This window comes from Glycine soja, chromosome 6 (assembly GCF_004193775.1).
Source record: "Glycine soja cultivar W05 chromosome 6, ASM419377v2, whole genome shotgun sequence".
Classification (NCBI taxonomy): domain Eukaryota; kingdom Viridiplantae; phylum Streptophyta; class Magnoliopsida; order Fabales; family Fabaceae; genus Glycine; species Glycine soja.
Genome location: NC_041007.1, coordinates 6,193,468 through 6,213,375, shown reverse-complemented (window position 1 = coordinate 6,213,375; position 19,908 = coordinate 6,193,468). Strand labels below are relative to the sequence as shown.

Sequence of the window (19,908 nt, the reverse complement as noted above, 5' to 3'; positions counted from 1 at the left end):
ACGTACTACTGTCACCCACGAATTCCAATTATTTTCTGAATTTGAAGCTTCAATGAAAAGATTAGTTGAACTTTTCAGAACAGGTAAACAAGATGGAGACAGTTAAATTAAATTATTTGAAGTGAATGATAAGTAAGAAGCTAGTTGTATAGAACATTTGTATGAGCTCTGAAACTCAGTTATTGCTTGATAATTTAATGCTAAAGCCGTGAATCATTCCAATATCATAACTACCTACCTTTGAAAAAATATCAACAATTAAAAGACTACACAAATAATTCACCATCCTCTTCCGACAATTTAAACTACGTATGAGACAAGCAAAACTTTCTCATTTGAAGACAAGATTGGTTATAATCCTACTCTTTAGTGAAATCTCTCGTTTGGCCTTTGTATCACACGTATAAGCCAAAACCGGCCTGCACTGGATTTTTTTTTTATAAGGCAAAGATTTTATTGAAGTGAAGTAAGAGCACAAGAAATAATGCTCACTTAGCATAAACAACCAAAGCAATGCAACCTGAAAGATGAAAAGGCCTTTATGGATATTGATTCATTTGCGCATATAGTAATTTCTGTATCTACACATAGATATGTATATACATAGTTGTGCAACACAATCACAAAAAATTAATTTCCCCCTGAATCAATAATACACATGACATGAAAATAGGCTCGTCTTGCTTCTAAGAATGATCGGTCGTGTATGTGAAATTTATGTAATTAAATATATATAATATAATTTCTCAAGGCATTTGGTTGAACATTTGATGGCTGCTACGAAGCCAGAGTTTTGTTTCAAACTTTCAAACATGATGTCTCAAAGAACATTTACATTCTGATTTGTCAATTAATAAAGATAGACAAAAACGAATGCTTAATCAACATTTTGGTCCGATCCTTTGTGAAATATATGATTTTTTTAGTTCTTATAAGAAATTCCTAGCTCCATGTTTCAAGGAACACAAGGAATGCAAAAATGGTGATTTGATTTTTGTTTGTGTTACTTGCATTTTTCCTTGTGATATCGTATTTTTGTTTCTCCTAACATCATTTACTATGGCCAAGAATGATAAACTAAAAGTTTAATGCAAAAAAAAAAAAGAAGAAGAACAACATCTAATAGTTATGGATACTAGATAGTAAAAAAAAGAGATTTTCTGATGCTAAGTATTAATTGTAGAATAGTGGTATCTGAGGTTAGTATGCATGCAACATTCAAGTGTTGACATGTAATCCTATTAATTGCATGCATGTTACCGTGGCTTTCTGCAAGCCACGTCAATGGAAGTTAATTAACAGTAAAGATCAACAAAAAAACTGATATTACAAGAATTTTATAATTTGAACATGAAGTTACAAGAATTTTATAATTTGAACATGAAGTTTACAAGGACTAAAAATAATTTTTTTTAAAAATGTATTTTATATATACCAAATTAATGTGGATTAGGCCAAAAGCCAGTTTAATGAAATTTACAGAGTACTCCAATTAATATAGTGTTCTTCGCCAATCAAACAAGAAAATTACACAGCATACGTGTATTGCATTGCAGAATCCTATTTTCCATCATAGAACTAGTGGTTTAATTTTTATATAATGGGAGAAAATGCATGTCTTTATCGCTTATTACAGATGCTTTTAATAATTTTTTTAAAAAAATTTAGAATGCTGGTCATTTACTGCTGATGGAGAAGTTGAAGGTGAGGCTAGAATATTAATGTAATAGCCATTAGTCCATAATTACTGGTGTCACTTTTAAAAGAAGCTTAGAGAATTTACTTAGCTCTTCAGTATTCTGCTGTAGAATACCTACCAAGACCCCCTGGGTCATCTATGACATATATTTGACGTACAAGTCTTTCCCAGATATACACTATGAGTTCCAATTGGTTGTAACTTCCTCACATTTGTCAAACAAATTAATTACATCTACCTTAAGGGGCAAATGGTCCTAAGAAAACTATGTACCAAAAAAAGAAAACCGGAAAAAAAAAATCATTAAGAACCATATATAAACGGTCAAGGCACGGAACTTTGCAGCATCTAGTCAGTTCACATATATATATAGGAGAACGAACGAAATTAAAATTAAGAGTAATGCTTTGTACAATTAAAATTGAAATATATGAATAAAATTACAAATTAAGAAAATGATAAAGATAAATATATACAATTACAAATACATTTTTCAAAATTAATGTTCAAATGATGAAACTCAAATTGATATCATTGGATATGGAACAAATTAATATCATTGCATACAACAAATTAATTAAGTCGTATGAATCATCTTTTGTTGATTTTCAACTACGTACATCTCTTACAGTTATAATTCATGGGAATTTCTTAAGAATGTATTGGAAAGAGTATTGCTAAAAAAAATTTCTTAAAAACACAGACACAAACATGCTAAATTAAGGATATGGTCCATTTGGGTGGTCGTTGTTTTTCTTGCTTTTTGTCATGATTCATCCCAGCGCCCTTGAATTCATTTAGCTTCAAGTACTGTACATAATTCGTCATTCCTGGTTAGTTAAATCATGAAAATTCCACACGCAGAGAAGAGAAAACAATTTAAAACGATAAATTATTTCTATATAGGCACTAATTTAATTTATAATTCTGTTTTAAAAAGCGCTCTTGCCTCGGGGTTAATTATTCATGAGTAGGGGGAGACCTTAGTCAACTGCTATACACCAGGACATGATATATGCAAGAGATCATATCTAGCTTTTTTTTCTTTTTCTTTTTCTGAATTCATATCTTGCCTTATGTTGTAGCCTAGTGTTTGCTAATAGATACCTAAAGATAAAATAAATCGATATTATTAAATAATAATAGCAGAAGTGTTTTACAATATATAGTACTAGTATATAAAGCCAAAAAAAATTCCCAGGATCCTGGCGATTATGTAGCTTGTCATGCTTTTAGCTTCCGCTTCCTCTATATCTTTTAGCACAAGCAAATTTAATATATATATATATATATATATATATATATATATATATATATATATATATATATATATATATATATATATATATATATATCACATTCGACACGTTATTTTAATTAATTTTTATTTTTTTTATTAGCTGAATTTTTTAATTATTCAATAAATAAACTTTTTTAAATAATTTTTAATATTTTTTAAAATATTAATTTTTAGCTTTTCAGAGATAAACATAAGAGATGTCATACCCACTGCAATATCAGTTTTAACATGAGATATACATCACACATTGCATAAACCGCAACACACTAATTATGCCATCACAGGGAGATCAACACTTACAGAGAGACATTACTCACACCCCATATTCCTTGCTCCCATTTATTCTTAAAATATTTTTAGTTTAAAATATATATATATATATATATATATATATATATATATATATATATATATATATTATTTTATATTTTTTAACTATTTTAACAATTAATTTTATTGAATATTTATGATTTAATAAACTAACTTAAAAACTTTCGGTTAACTTTTAAATTAGTTTTACTGAAGATAATCATAATACTAAATTGTTTAGAATTATATACATAATGATTATGATAAATGTATATTATATTATTTAATAATTAAATTGATAAAGTTGGATGTTAGTGGTTATTAGGTCTCTATATTTGTCAAATGTAAATGTGGTGTGTTGGTTGATCCTAACACACATGCTTTTCAATAGCTTCTTATGCTGATCACCTTAATTGAGTTGTGGTTTCCGTCAAATTGCATGTAATGGAATCGAGTGTGTGCATAGAATTTAACTAATTGTGGTACTTTTTAATCATTTAAAATGCACTTAATGACAATGAGAAATATTGGGGTATGGATAGTGGAAAATGAAGGCAAAAGAAAGGAGAATTCAAGGACGACAGGGATTTCTGGAAATTGGTCAGGGAGAAGAGAAACGGTCTTCCATGAAATAATTCAATTTTAATATGCAGAGGTTGGCGACCTAGGGAACCCCATCTGACATCTTCATTGTCATTCATGTTCATGTTCATGTTGTCCTAGTCCTATTCTTCGTGCATTTTGACTTTTTGATTCTCCTCACTTATATACAACGCGCGGCCATATACAACGTGGCTCATCCCCGTTGGTTCTTGTATAAATCATTCGTATAAAGTAGGGCCCACTTCATTACGTGTGCATGATTGACTCCCATGCACGGTGTCTTTTCTGTTGGCTCTCAAAACAATAAATGTGATTCAAAATTCTTTTTGTTTATAGTAGTTTTTTTATTAAAAAAAAATTAAGATAACTTTTATGGTTTATTGCTTATGATAAGAATGCAAATTATTCAATAGTTGGATAAATATATAAGTAATTTAAACTTATAAATAAATAAAAGCAATTTTTGTTAAAAAAATAACAACTAAAAAGAAATGGAAGGAATAATGTTTATATCATGGAGGAAAGGGTAAAATGTGATAATATATAGATATATCTATATATTAAATAAATCATCAATCAAAATTTATTTATTTTTTCTCTCTTTCTTTTATCACCTCATATTATATATCTATTCTTTCTCTTCTTCTTCTTTTCTGTAGGAGTTAACTAACATTTGTTATGTTATCTACTAATATTTTTCCAAGAGTAAATCATCACCATCGAATAACTTCACACATTTATTATTTTTATTTATCTCCATTAGGTATTGCTCATTATAAAATTATCTTTGTAAAAGCAGTCAGCAAAGAAAATTATTCATTTATCATCTTTCATACATATAGTAGCGAGGTCAAGATCGTCATTCTAATTCAAGTCGATATAGCTATCCTTCTTGGTATTTACAGCTACTGGTCTATATGCAACTTGAAGGTGAAGACCCACATTTGGTGGAAGCTTCAGAAACACACTCCTCCTTGTTTTTCTTCGTTACCTTTGTACTTAAATTCCCTACCCTCCATGCACGGTGATTAGTAGTAATTAGAAAGCTCTCTCCCCTCATTGATCTTCTTTAAATTTATCCTACTTTGCAGTATCTCTCAAATCATTGTTTCGTTTCCAAGTGAACCATATAACTTATATAAAGCATCAAAACCTGATTCAAGAAGAGTTTGTTTCTCCATGCAAGTAAGCAACTGCTTAACTTATTGATCTAACAGTTCATAATTTTCAAGTATTTTTCTTCCTCTTCTTGAAGAATTAAGAAAGTTTTTGTGTGATTAATTTTTCTCCAAAGGGCATGTTACCTCCTCTTGAGTAGTGGATTCATAAAACGAAGAGCTTTTATTTGAACTTTGTTCAAAATTTTGTGAAGCTTTTTCCTAAGATGCCTATCGTGCCATTTTTTGTGTCGTACAGAAGGAAAAGGAAGCAATTGTCAAGGAGGGGACTACGGAAATAGAAATGGAAGGAACCCGTGCAAAAGAGGAAACCCTACCACCGGGATTTCGATTTCACCCTACCGATGAAGAACTTGTCACATGCTATCTGGTAAATAAGATATCGGATTCTAATTTTACAGGGAGAGCAATAACTGATGTAGATCTCAACAAATGTGAGCCATGGGAGCTGCCAGGTACATGTGTTTTTGTTGTTTATCTTCTGTTTATTTGTAATTCGTTTTTATGCACGGATACTATATAATTGCAGACATTATTTATTTGATTTTGGGTTTTTCTTGTAGATGCATGTAATTATATGTTTTTTTATCATATTGTTTTCAATCTACCATTCAATCTTTTCATCTCCATAGTTTTCAAAAATTACATATCTCTAGCCTCTAGGGTTTCTTCCTAATACACGCATCCAATTCTGGTATCTTTTTTTACGGGAAAGTGATTGACACACTTATTCCAAATCCATTATATTTTTTGTTATATAACACGCTAAGCTAACTAATCTAAATATTTCCATATATTAGGGTAGACGTTTGTCTTTCTTGTGATATATGGATAATATATACGTGCTATATATAATAATTTGAATGTATATATTCTCATCAATAAATTATTCTATAATTTTTTCATGAAATAGGGAAGGCAAAGATGGGAGAAAAAGAATGGTACTTCTTCAGTCTGAGAGACCGTAAATACCCAACGGGTGTGAGAACAAATCGAGCAACTAACGCCGGGTATTGGAAGACCACAGGGAAAGACAAGGAGATCTTCAACAGTGAAACATCGGAGTTGATTGGCATGAAGAAGACTTTAGTTTTCTACAAAGGCAGAGCTCCCAGAGGAGAAAAAAGCAACTGGGTCATGCATGAATATCGCATTCACTCAAAATCCAGCTATAGAACTAACAGGGTACATGTTTTGCTTCTTCCACTAACCTTAATTAGGACAATGGTTTCAAATCACTTCATTTTTTTCTCTCTCCTTCATGTTCCTCAAATGAAAAAATTAATGTCATTTATTGCAAAATAATATTATTGAATTTTTTCTTCTATAACTATTTATTTTATTGATAAATATTGATTTTTGTTACTAGATGAAATCAAAATTGTGATTTTTTTCTTTTAATCATTAAACCATCTTATATCTTCTCCCAGCTAATTGCTTATTTTTCGAGCCAAAGGTTTTATTTTTTTGTTAGAGAGACAAAGAAAATGGAGACCTAATACTAGAGCAATGTCCTCTCTATGTAGCCAAAACTCAATGAACAACATAAGAATTGGGTAGCAATTTTAATGACAATCGTTATATAATGCTAGATCACTATAGTTGCGGTCAATCTTTATGCGTCTCCATGTGATACATAATTAAGTTTATCAATTTTTTTTAATAAATTAAAACTTGATTATGTATATAAATAATGATCACGTAATGGTATCAGACCATATAATAATTACTCCATTTTGAGGAATAATAAGTTCTTACCCAACATTTTGAGGGGGGAAATGAATTAAACATAACATTCACTTTCATACGTGCAGCAGGATGAATGGGTGGTGTGCCGGGTATTCAAGAAAAGTGGTAATGCGAAGAAGTACCCTTCTTCCAACCATGCAAGAGCAGTGAATCCATACAGCTTGGAAATAGAACCAAATATTTTGCCTCCGCTAATGATGCAACTGGGAGATCCTGGTGCTCATTTCCTTTATGGAAGAAACTACATGAACAGTGCTGAGTTAGCAGAACTTGCTAGGGTTTTGAGAGGGGGTGGATCAACCAGTAGTGTCAACCTGCCAATTCAATCCCACTTGAGCTACCCTACATCATCATCGACAGGAGGAGGATTCACCATTTCAGGGCTCAATTTGAACCTTGGAGGAGGAGGAGCAACAGCCACAACACAACCCATTTTAAGGCCAATGCAACCTTCTCCTGCTCCTGTTCATACGATGGCTCAAGTACTTGATGCCAATTCCAGCATGATGACAACCAGTTCTCTTGGTGCTGAGAATGTAGGTTATGGAGCAGAAATGAGTAACTTGAATTTGCATGGGAATAGGTATATGGGCGTCGATCACTGCATGGATCTAGACAACTATTGGCCTTCCTACTAAATTATGATGAGACACCCTTATTTAGTTTATTAGGCATAATCTAGTACCTAGTACTATTACTATATATATAAGTTTAGTTGGATCAGCTACCATAAAATTGAAGTTCTGCTATTTTCTTGTGTTTCCAAGTTTTATGCCGGAAAATGACGACCGGTATCCTAGTGATCGTGTACCTTTTCAATCAAGTAACATTTTGAATGTTTGTTTATCGATTACTACTGTCTTTTCTTTATTGAACATCACTAGCTATATGTTACGTTATTTGTCCCCGATTATAATTCGCAAACTACTGCGTTTCATTGATTTTTCTTTCTCATGTAAATTGGAACCTGCTAACATCGATAGAATTGATGTTGAAGGAATTATGATTTCTATACTAATAGTTTGATTTTCATTAGTTAAATTTTTTTACTAACAAGACGGTCTAATACTAAACTGCAAGTAAATGGTATTATTTTTTAATTTCTGTATTGAAATAGAAGTGCAAAACAACTTTTTAATTATTATGATTGTCCTTCATGTATGGTTTTCTCATATTTCAGCCACAAGTTATTTATCACGAAGCCCTTGGAATAACATTTCCTTTCAATATTTTGCAATTATATATTAAGAAAGAGACACACAATCTCTCTTTCACGTGCCATCACTGTTCTTAATAATCGTATTCAGGTTAACAAATAATTTTTGTTACGCCACCTTTTCAGTATATATTAACAATTGCAATCCAGTGCATCACTTTTAATATTTTGATGACAATAAAATATTAATTGTTTTTTACTACCTACACAGCTAAAATCTTCAGTTTTTTAATCAAGGCAATAAATTATCAAAAAAATCATATTCTAACGAAAAACAAATAGGCATTGAGTTATCTCGCTTAATATAGTTTTTCTAATGAAAATTAAATTAATTAATATTGTGTATCTATATGAACAATATAATACATTATACTAATAATGTATTGTATTGATAGTATATATTTTTATTCTAATGAAATTCTCTGTTAATGTGATTTTTTTAACAGCAAAAACAAAAATTTATTCATAGGCACAAAAGCTACGGTGAAGAGGGTATACAATAACTGGTCAAAGTTCATTCATTGCAAGCAACCCCATTAGGCAATAGTTATAAACTCTTCCCTGACCCACACACTAAACCCGCATAACAAAGTCAAATAAACCGCAGAACCTACATACCATTACAAAGGGAGAATAGCATCCCATCTACTCAACCTTGAATACCCTGCTGCTACCCGAAAATTATAACTACACCATGCCAGCTTTCCCAAAACGAAAACCCTTCACATTATATATTAATATAAGTAAATGCTAAACTTAAGGACATGACAATCAAGGAGCTAGATTACTACAAATTAATGCTACAGAGACCAGCCAGCACCTGCATAATGAGGAGAGGGACTGAGGGAAACGTGACTGGGAATGCATAATAGGGAGGGCATAACATAGATATAGATACATGAGCAGTGGCAACACAGTCAACTACAAAACTCTCTGCTGCTTTTTCGTTACAAGTAAAATTTTATGAGTTTAATTATTATGTACTTACGTATAAAATAAGTTTACAAATATTTTTCAATCATAAATCATTATTTTAAATTATTTTAAGATAATTATTTTTAAAATAAAAAAATCATCATATATTATAAATTGAGTGAATAGTCGTGTAAAACTTTTTACCGTAGATAATTTTTTTCTCAAATTTTATTGAGATAAAGAACATTCTCTTTTTTTGTGCATGAGAATATTATACATATGTCTGATCAAGTTTTTCCGCAACAAATTTTCTTTACTTTCAAAATTTTCCTTTTATGAACCGTTGTTGCTTTGAACTTATTATTATCATTTCTATTTTTGCAAAAAAAAAGTTCCAATAGTGTAATGAATTTCTATTTTAAAAAATTAAAATAATTAAATATAAAAATCAAACATAAAAAGGTTTTAAATGATAGTTAAAAGTAAATTAAAATAAATATTTTTAATTATACTAATTTTTAGTTTTAAAATTAAAGAGTAGACTTAATTATATTTTTTAAATTTTATGATTTAAGTATACATTTAGTATTAAAATTAATAGCTTATATTAACAAATTGGATGATTGATCTAGTGTTGTTTCATGTGCTATCATGACTTATTAAAATTTTAGGTTGGATAGAAATTATAAAGAAGCAAAATTGGTGTGTGGTGTTTATAGATGAAATAGTGAGTCCAAATTTGATGCATGCAAGAGTAGAATTGATAGTAAGGGTGCACAACCAACATTTTCTTTTGTCTTAACCTTTGGTTCATTAAGAGAGAGACTCGAGTAAATATAATTTTTGATACAAATGATAATATATAAGTGAAAGGAAAGATAAATTCCCACACAACATAAATTATTTGATTATTCTTTAATAATTTAGCTTCTTCCAACACCGTTATCAAATATTACCTTTGTTTCTAAATGTAATTTTTTTTTAAATGTTTGTTCCTTTTCATAAAACTTTTTGTAAGTTATTTTTTATATTAATTATTCTTTATTACAATAACCTTAATCATTTTATAATAAATGGTATAAATAAATAAGATAACTTTATTATCTCTCTATAAGGATTTGAAAAAAAAGACAGACACATTAATTAATTAACAATTATTGAGTAAAACAAGAAAATTAATAGCCCCAATAATTTTAAGAACAATTTTAAAAAAATTATAATTAATAACTAATTTAATGTTAATAAACTTTTTACAAAGAATGTAAATTACTTGAAAGAGTCTAATGTAAAAAAAGTAAACAAATATAACAGTCTTCACATTCCCACGCTCCAGCACCGGCCATTACCAAATATCATCATAAACAATGAAACAATTTCTTCACGGATTTTTTACCAGATGTCACCATAAACAATGAAACGCTTTCTTCACGTCTTTTCTTCTTTTTCCTTTTTACCTTAAATACGACTTGAGAGTAAAAAAAGAAAGTCATGGAATGTGTTCAATAAAATGAGAGTGATGAGCAAAACTCAATCAAACAATTGGTACTATTAATAATTGAACATTGAAACATCGTGTTGTATCAGTAGGTTGTGATCTATGGCCAAGCATGAGGGCAACGACCTATAATATGTGGTGTCAAGGGGTGAATATAGGAAGAAGCGTATCAAGAGGAGTTGCAATATCTCACTTAAAAGAAATTAATGTGAAAATGATGAGCTTAAGCTATCAAAGCAACAAGCAAGGCAGATAGGGTTACAATTACAACTCCACCTTTGCTATTAATTTAAATTTATTTATTAATATTTTATATTAAACAACTTATTTATTAATATTTTATATTAAACAACTTAACCAAATCGTTTGCAAGTCGGATCAATAAATTAAGCAAAAAAAAAAAAAACTCATTTATCCCAAGATTTAAGAATGAAAAATAAGAAATTGACGCTTTTCAATCAAACAACCTCGGATAAAATCATATAGGTTACCGATACTCATGGCATGGTCCATGTTCTTAGAATTCGACTTTCCAAAACCATTCAAAGCAAAGTAGTATCTGTTCAATTGAGTCCACCAATATCCATCCATTGAAGAAAAACTCAATGACTCAACCCTTTGTCTAATGCAACAAATTTAGAACCAGGGTAAATTATTTTTTCTAACTACTAAACCATATACATATAATGCATAACATTATTTACATCCTAATTAACAACTAGGAAGTATTTCTATCATTAGTCAAACAAAAAAGAAATCTAGGTATATAGATGTTTGGGAACCAAAAGGATCAGTTAAAAATGATATATGTAAATATTATAAATCGTTTGATATTATCTGTGATCTTGATTCCTACGAATAAAAAAAACATTTGGGACAACTTATGTTTTGATATTTCAGCAGTTTTTTTTAGCAAAAAGAGTTGTTGCAAAATAAGATTGTCCATTCAAACCATAAGTCGTAAACTGAACCGTACTGATCTTCCTTTACTTCTAAAACAAATCCAATCATAATTTGTGAACTAAATCATATTGATCACCAAGGAATTTAATTCAGTTGGTTAGTTGGTTGGACATAATGTATAAGTATTGTAAACTTTGTACCCGTGTTAAAAAAAACATATTGATCTTCCTTTCCTCCTAAATCTAATTGAACCACACGATATAAACAAAACTAAACCAGTTGTCTCGTTTCTTTCTAAAACAAGTGTAGATCAGGAAAGACAATGAATCCCTCATGTAACGATAAGTCAATCAGTTCTGTACGTTGCAGAATATGAGATTACAAACAATTGTTTTGCGATTTTCAATGGATAATTCAAGAAACTAAACGGAAAAGAAGGGGGGAAATCAGTAAGTTCCAATGAAGAGCAACTCATGAATTAGTTTCTTTTAGTAATAAATTTCAAGTTCCACAGACAACCGCAATAGACAGGAACTAGTTCTGATTCTAATAAACATACATTATGAGGAAACATTTTTACTATGTCAAGAATTTAAGAAAATAAAACCAGCAGGAAAAGGGAGTGCAAGGTCTAATAACAAATATAACAAAGTGATAAACTGATAATACATAAACACCTAAACATATTGTGTGCCCTTTTCTACAGTGAAACATCCTAAAGTTACCTCACCCAAAAAAAGAGAAGTAAAATATTCAAAACCCCACACGACAGGAAAGATACATCCCCCTCAATAAGCCCGTGCGAACAGGAAAAATTATCTGCAATAAACAGAAACGGTATGTTTTTCAGCATTACATTTCAATATAGTTAGTGACAAACAAAATGATGTTAAAAACTTAACTGCACAATAAACAGCAAGTCTGCTAATGAAATAAGAAATCCTGCATTGCTTCATAGTTTCATGCTTGCATTTATGACAATGATATGTAAGGAATTTAAGAAGACTTATGGGCATCGACCCCAAAGTAATATGCCCCATTTCAATCAACTAAATATGATTTTCTACCCCTAAGATGCTCAGACAATGTCACCAATAGCATTCTACTTTCCATTCTTCTATTTTTGTTGGCCCTCATTCCTCTGTTCATATCAATTGTCAAATTCGAATAGCTTTGAGCATATGATGTATCCTCTAAAGTCCAAGACTGTTAATGCTCTTTACTTGTTTTGCTTAAATTAAGAAGATATTAAGCCTTAACTCAAGTGGCACCTAGCCCTTAAGAGATTGATTGACCCTGGGACCAAATCCCCCTTTTTCCTCCATTTTAACCTACCCTCCCTCTCCCTACACTAGGTCATAGGCCTCCTTTATAACACACTAGGAAAAAGTATTTTCAAGATATTAATTTCACAAGGTAGGCAATCATTCTACAGTGATGTATCTCCAAATGCGAAACAAAATTATGATGTTTTACCCTTCCGAATGAAATCACATAAATTGACATAAACTAAACACATTAACTAAATAACTTACACGTGCTATGGCACTTAACATTTTATCCTTATCCTCAAAAACAATTGTATAATATGCCAGTGGCTTATTAAACACCACAACATGACATCAAAGCAGAAATTGAGGAGGAAAATGGGCCACTCGTTTTTCTAATGTTAACATTTATTAAGCTGCTTTACAATGTCTGTTTTCCTCTCAAAAATATTAATTCACAACAAGGTGGTTTTGGTATTTAAAAGACCAAACAAAGCTTCTCAAGGATGTTCAGTTCAACACCCAAAACTATTTCCCCTTTAGCTGTCAATCTTTGATGAAAATCAAATCAGCCACTCAATTGAAATCCAAGATGGCAAAGGATTTCATCATATAAAAACTGAGAAATGTCAACAACACACTCTTTAACATACTTTGTTCTATCTTGCCCAACAAAAACATTTCCATATACACGGCTAAGAATAGAACATATTTTTCTAAAGGAATCTATCATTACATGAAAATCATGTGGGACCTGTTAAATAAGGAGTAGGGCTCAAATCATTTAGTAGAACCCACATGAATGTTACCCAATAACAGTGTGTCAAAGAGTGTCTTCATTAACATTAACAAAGCAAATCGTGCCACACAAGCATGATAAGTAACAGCTTGTGGTAAGATATAACAGCACACTTTGCATCATGCATGCCGCATAAAATAATTAGTATAAGATGAAACTGGGCTAGTCATTACATTTGTAGTAATGAAGGCATCCTTAAAATCAATAATAGAATAGATTAGCATACCTAAACTTTCCAGGGAAAAAAATAAAGCAGGAACCAACTTCATGTTGTGTGCTTGTCTAGATGCCCTCGCTTATGTTTACGTCGTGCATGGTGATTGTTTCCATTTCGAGCAGGTTTATTCACTTTTTTGCTACTGCAGACAATAAAAAGAGTCTATTAGTAATAAGTTCCAATCACACATATCAAAAGGACATACAGATCAACAAAGAGCAAATCAGCATATGGATTTTGAAAAAGACATTTAAAAGACTGACCAGAAAACAGCTGAAAACACTCTAGCCACTAAAATAATAGGTAAAGCCAAAAGGGCAGAGGCCTGCAAAAGTGAAAAATTGACAATATATTTGTCAAATCAACCGATCCACTGTCAATTTCAGTAATATTAATCAGGACATAGAAAATCATTCATTGCATACCGCAAACCATTCCAACTCTTTAGTAGCAAGAGGTCTAGTAAGCTCGTGCTTTTTCAGTGTCTCTTGGACAGAAGCTTGGACCTTCATGAAAAAAAAAATCAATACTCAGAAACTGCAATTTATCCTTATACAATACCAGGCCTAATTTTCAGCATTTCTTGATTAAACAATAATTAGAGAAGTTAACAGAACTTTTTAGTAATGCAGTAGCATTGAAGGAAAAGGTTATTCCAGATCCTGGAACTGCATGAAATTCAGTGAATATGCAGCCAAGAAAATAAAATCCTAGTTCTATATATCACAATCACACTATGATAAATGAAAAGGAACTTAAGAAACACTTTTAACCAAATCTGTCTTCAGCAACATCAAAGTTAAGTCTAAATCATGTTATGATCTCCAAACTAAAGTAAGAAATTTTAGCATGTAGCAGTCACGAGTAGACACTCATACTGCCCCCTAAAATTAATAAATACATAAATTTAGTGCTGCAACAATATCAAGTTGGTTTTCACTATATTTACTCTTTTATAAACAACCTATACTGATTGCACAAACGAGCAACTATAAATTTTAAAAGACAGAGACTGCCACCAAAGTTCATATTTCTATTTTCTGATGAGTATGTAATACAAAATATAAAAAATAAAAGCATTGATATCAGCAATGAATAATGGAAAATACAATAAGGATTTGCATAATTTTTTCAATATCTTAAAAAGAAGATGAAGCCTGAAACCTGGCGATGATATGTAGTAGCTGATTCCAAAAACTTCCCATAAGTGCGAACAACCTCCTTTGTGTAGGGCTTCAAAACTACCTGTACTTTATCAACATGAGGTTTAGCTGCAATAGCAATCTGATCAATGTATGGCTTGCTGAACTTTCTAGCTTCCTGTCAACCAGTAGTGAATACCTTAAGAAACACATCAGCAAACAAACAAACCATAAGAATGAATTGAAGAGGTTCATACCTGATAATAAGGATCTACAAATTCTTTTGCCTTGCTTAAGTGGGGAGAAATTGCATTCTTTGATGCCTCGTAAACTTCAACAGTTTTCGTGGTCAATAATTGCACATGAGGTTCAGCATTTGTCTTCACCACAGACCACTGTTCTTTTACAGCTGGGACCCATTTCTTCAATTGAAAAAGAGAAAGAGTGAGAAAGAAAATAATTTAATTTGTCTGGGTATTTAAGAAAACCTAGAAGCTTCTTACAAACAAGGAAACTCCCAAATGGATGCCATATTATCAGGATGAGGGAAAAACAGATAGATTGTGAAGCAATTCCAATATCTAGCCATAGGACAAGGTAATTGCGGTAATCAACTGATTAAAAGTGCATGCCTTTTGGCCATCATTACGTTACCACATACATAGATGCATCCCCAGCAAAGCATAGCAAATAACTGAAAGATATAAAAATGGAGGTCTTACAGTTTTAATGGTTTCCACATGAGGTTCAGCCCACTTTCCAGCTTGTGCCTTTTTCTCTAGGGCCTAGAATAAATAGGAAAGGCATTGAAATGAAGAAGCCATATGACTTGCTTGTAGTAATAAAGAAATAAAATAAACATTGTATTTGTAATTGATTAACATGTCAAGAGAAATAACAGATAAGAAAGATTGATAGCCAAAATAAAAACTAAAGCATTACCTTTTGAGTAACCATTTCCAAAGCAGGTTTCCCATGTTTGTTCCAATGACTATCAACAAAAGACTGGCACAAGGATAAAATTCTCAGAACTTGTGAGGAAGGCTGTTCTAACAAACATTAGAGGGGATACAACATAGACTCACCTTACTATGAATATAGTGAACAGCAAGCCAAGGGGGAAGCCAAGCACCATGAGTCTGATTATAACACCAGTGACCAGTATGCATCAATTCAATGCACATAATTATAATTATTCATATTCATATTCATATCATCAAGATTTCAAGAGAATGGAATGGTTTTCAAAATCTATCATTCATTGTAGCAATAGGAAGCTGCTGCTTACAAAAACAAAATGAAAATCTAAAATCCCAAATTTAACAATTGTAAAAAAAATGTGGTAAAATCATTACAGAATGCATTTCAAAGCAATAATATTGTGAAAACTTGGTTTCAACTAAAGATTTTACATTTTCATATTTAAAGGGTATTCGGGCTGGGTGTTCTAGGTTATGGATATTAAACTGGATTTAAGCAACACTTAAAGCAGTTTGGCATTTGTTTGGAGCAACATAAAAATTTAGATCTCAAGTTTAGGTCTCACCCTGGCTGTCTGTGAGTGTGACTCAAACATATTAAGGCTAACCTTTCTATGATCGAGTCACATGCTAGTTTGAGTTATGGGGTTCCACAATGGTTTGAGCTTTCTATAGTCCCTTGCTGGTGTTTGTTGTGTTTTCAATAAAATTTTGGAATGCCAAGTGTTGCTGGTAATAGCAGCTCTCTCCAGACTAACCACACTCAAAAGATCAAATAAAGGATGAATTATATAAGATTTTATAGCTTTTCTATTTTGCGAAATATAAGTTATGAGCTTATGGACTCCATTCATTTAATACTTAATTTAATTTGGAATTTATACCTCGGAAACCAGCATTTATATGTACATGTATGTGTGTTATTTTAAAAAATTATTTTATATAGTATGTAACATCTATACTTCTACAGTTCACTTTTACTTGACCCTCCGGTGTTTTTTTGGTAAAAGAAGGGTTTTTGAGAAACCTGGTCAGTGCCACCATGGTTATCACAAAGACTTTCCTGGATTTATTGTTAAGATGTTGACATTGTAAGTAACAACCCTAAAACCTTAGCCATCGAGATGAACTATTCGCAATTGTGCAAGGTTATAAAATATAAAGACACAGAATTAAAAGAAATTTTTCGGTTTCAGATAGAAGGCACAACGTTGATAATTAACCTGGACTACTTTGGAGGTTTTCAACTGGCTATCAAAATTTACAGACATGTAAGATAGATAACATTGTTTAGATAGTCAACTGAATTGATGAATTATTACCTCCCTCAGCTCTTTTTCTATGGCAGTAGCCTCAAACTTTGCCTTCACCATTTCTTCCTAAATAAGAATATTAGGTGAAAACAAGAGATTTCCATTAAAAACATCATCAAGCATCCTGCACAACATAGATAAGAAAATCTATGCACTAACATACCTCAGCAACTTTAAGAGCACGTTCAGTTTTTTGAATTTTTTTCTTCTGTTCCTCATTTATCTTTTGAAGCTGTGAAGAATGTACTACTCAAGTCACCACATCATCCTTAAAGACAAAATGTTTCGATAACTTGAAATTTAAATTGATTACAGTACTGCAGGTAACTAGTGAAAAATAATAACAAATGGTTTTTGATTTAATTTTGCATGTGATAGAACTAAATAGCTTTAATAGTAATTCTCTTTCTCTTTTATCTAAAATGAGTAGGATCATCCTAAAGCCAAAAGGCAATAGATATTTATACTGACTAACATGACACTAAAAGCTAATTACAATGCTGCAGTAATACACAATACATTAGTAGAGGAAGGCAAGTCAAGCCATGCGTAATCCAAAAGCATGCACCAATCAGGAAAAAAGAATAGTAAATTCAACATAGCACCAACAAATAACCAGCAAGGTGCTGCTGAGTTCTGACTTAAGTTGCTTAGACCTACAGAAGGAACCTAAAAGGGAATATCCTAATTCACACTTGCTTGTCATTAATAGCATTAAAAAATTTACACCATCAACAGGTCAAATTAAACTCTCAAAATTTCCTAATTTGAGGATCAATACAACATATTAAGTCATAGTGGGAGGGGAAAAGTAAAGGTACACAGGATTACACAAGCAAAAAATTAGCAGAGAAGTATTTTTTAGCATGTTGATCACAACTAGAATAATACAGTTATAATCACAGTACCAAGGAAGGAGGGAGACAGAGAATAACATGTGAAAAGCTAAAACTAGATATTGAGAAAGTGGAGACTGGAGAGTAAGATGCCCTTTCCATTGTGAGCATTGACCATGATGTGGTGCACAGGGTACTCCTAGAACAGATCAATTTTATTACTGGGCACATTGTCAAGAAGGGAATAGGACTCAGCATAAGTGTTTTCAAATGAGTAAATTGAGAAACATTAGTAATGTCTTTACCAAGAACAATTACACAAAAATCAACGGTAAATAATGAAAAAGAACTAGTTCCAGAGACAACAAACTTGAGATGTAATTAAAGCAGGTTTGGAAGAAAAAAATGTAGCCAAATGTAAAACTTACATCTTCTAATTTTGAGTTCAAGTCATGAATCTTTTTCTCTAACTCAGGTACTCGAGTTTCCCAGTTCACTTTCTCCTTGTTTTGTGTTTCTAGTTCCCTTTTAAGCTTGTCCACCTGCATAAAGAATTTCAGAGTGTGCACTATAGAATATCGATCGTACATGATACATCTACTGGCTCATTCATGCATAACCTGCTTCTGTAGTTCACCAGCACGTGCATGAGCCTTTCCAACCTGCTCCTCAGCATCCAGTGACCCTTTTTTCTGAGAGGAAAAATTATTTTTGAAGGTTTTTTAATATACAATAATATAAACAAAATAAGAAACGATACTAATAATAAAGTATGAGAATAGCATACTAGCATTTACTGCCGTTACTCAAATTATTAACACATGAAGTAAGAAATACAACAACCAATATTTAAAAAAAAACAATATAATAAAGAAAAATTCTAAGCCAGATCTAGTCCCACACCTGGAGAGAAGCAATCTCATTCTGCAAGGATTGTATGGTAATTGATTTATCTTCAATGGACTTTTCTTTTTCTGCTATAATTTCGTCCTTCTTCTTCACTTCTTCCAACTTTTCGCTGATTTGAGACTCTTCAAAATAAAATTAGGCACGACATGTATAAGCCATAAAAAGAAACCATCAGAAACTACCACATATCTAGACGAAAAAAGTTAGGGAATTATAACTCCTTAGTATATATAGGGTCACTTCAATCATAAATCATTAGCCATTACGCAAAAAAATGACTTGTATAGAGATCAATCAACAACACTTTCGCCAACAAAATAAATAAACTAAAAAAATTGTTTTTAAAACACAACGCTTTCTCCTACTCAGAGGCTGCAACAAATTGAAAATTGTGAACACGACAACACAACGACTCGCGATTATAACACGGTCCTTATTTCAAAAACAAAAATAGCACAGAAATAAATAAACAAAAAAAATGGTAGACGTGGACTTTTCGTAACGGAACAGTGCAACTACTAATAAAATTGAAATCTAAGAAAGGAAAAAAAAACGAGATTAAAAAAATAGTTAGGTTTTTATTTCGCATAGAAGATGAAAACATACCGAGAATTTGGATCTTGGAATTGAGTTGATCTAATTGGATCCTGATGGCGGAGGTATCAGGCTCTGGAGTGCTTCCTTCGATGGAAATATCGGCTTCGGCCCCAACGATGGCGAAAATTAGGGTTACAGAAAGCGCAAAGACGAAGAGCTTCGGAGGCGCCATCGCAATGCAGATTTGCCTTGCCGCCAACAAAGCTTCGGAGTTCGGAGAAAAAACAGTGTCTTTGCTGTTCTGATATTTATAACACCGTCGTCGGGAAGGTTTCTATTTTCCTTTTTCGTTTTCATTTACATTTTTTAATAAGAAAAAATAGCATATTCACTCTTTTTCTTTATTTTAGTATATTCACTTTAGCTATTATTGAATCAGAAAATGTCTTGGACAGAAATTTTAATTAATTTTATATATTAAACACCTTAAAAATGGTGTAAACATTAGTACCTATTCATACATAAAAAAAATTAGAAATT

General features: G+C 31.6%; 2 protein-coding genes across 3 annotated transcripts; one reads left to right on the top strand and one right to left on the bottom strand.

Annotated features, from left to right (window-relative positions):
* The first annotated feature begins 4,839 nt into the window (after positions 1–4,839).
* LOC114415095 (NAC domain-containing protein 100-like) lies at positions 4,840–7,732 on the top strand. Of its 2 annotated transcripts, none has more exons than XM_028379624.1 (4): positions 4,840–5,096; positions 5,328–5,544; positions 6,003–6,274; positions 6,907–7,732. In XM_028379624.1, the coding sequence occupies exons 1-4, from the start codon at positions 5,091–5,093 to the stop codon at positions 7,474–7,476; spliced, it is 1,065 nt and encodes a 354-aa protein (XP_028235425.1). In that variant the 5' UTR covers positions 4,840–5,090; the 3' UTR covers positions 7,477–7,732. The 2 variants fall into 2 exon arrangements, with proteins under 2 accessions (XP_028235425.1, XP_028235424.1); XM_028379623.1 differs by having other exon boundaries at positions 4,841–5,096; positions 6,904–7,732.
* A 4,089-nt stretch (positions 7,733–11,821) lies between these two features.
* Positions 11,822–19,690, bottom strand: LOC114415094. The gene is made up of 15 exons (XM_028379622.1): positions 19,438–19,690; positions 18,826–18,953; positions 18,543–18,614; positions 18,351–18,464; positions 17,250–17,318; positions 17,096–17,152; positions 15,879–15,932; positions 15,736–15,798; positions 15,516–15,578; positions 15,051–15,215; positions 14,816–14,971; positions 14,077–14,157; positions 13,915–13,976; positions 13,661–13,793; positions 11,822–12,186 (listed from the first exon to the last, which is right to left on the bottom strand). Exons 1-14 carry the CDS (start codon positions 19,598–19,600, stop codon positions 13,700–13,702), a joined length of 1,341 nt encoding a protein of 446 aa, XP_028235423.1. The 5' UTR covers positions 19,601–19,690; the 3' UTR covers positions 11,822–12,186; positions 13,661–13,699.
* Between the last annotated feature and the right edge of the window lie 218 nt (positions 19,691–19,908).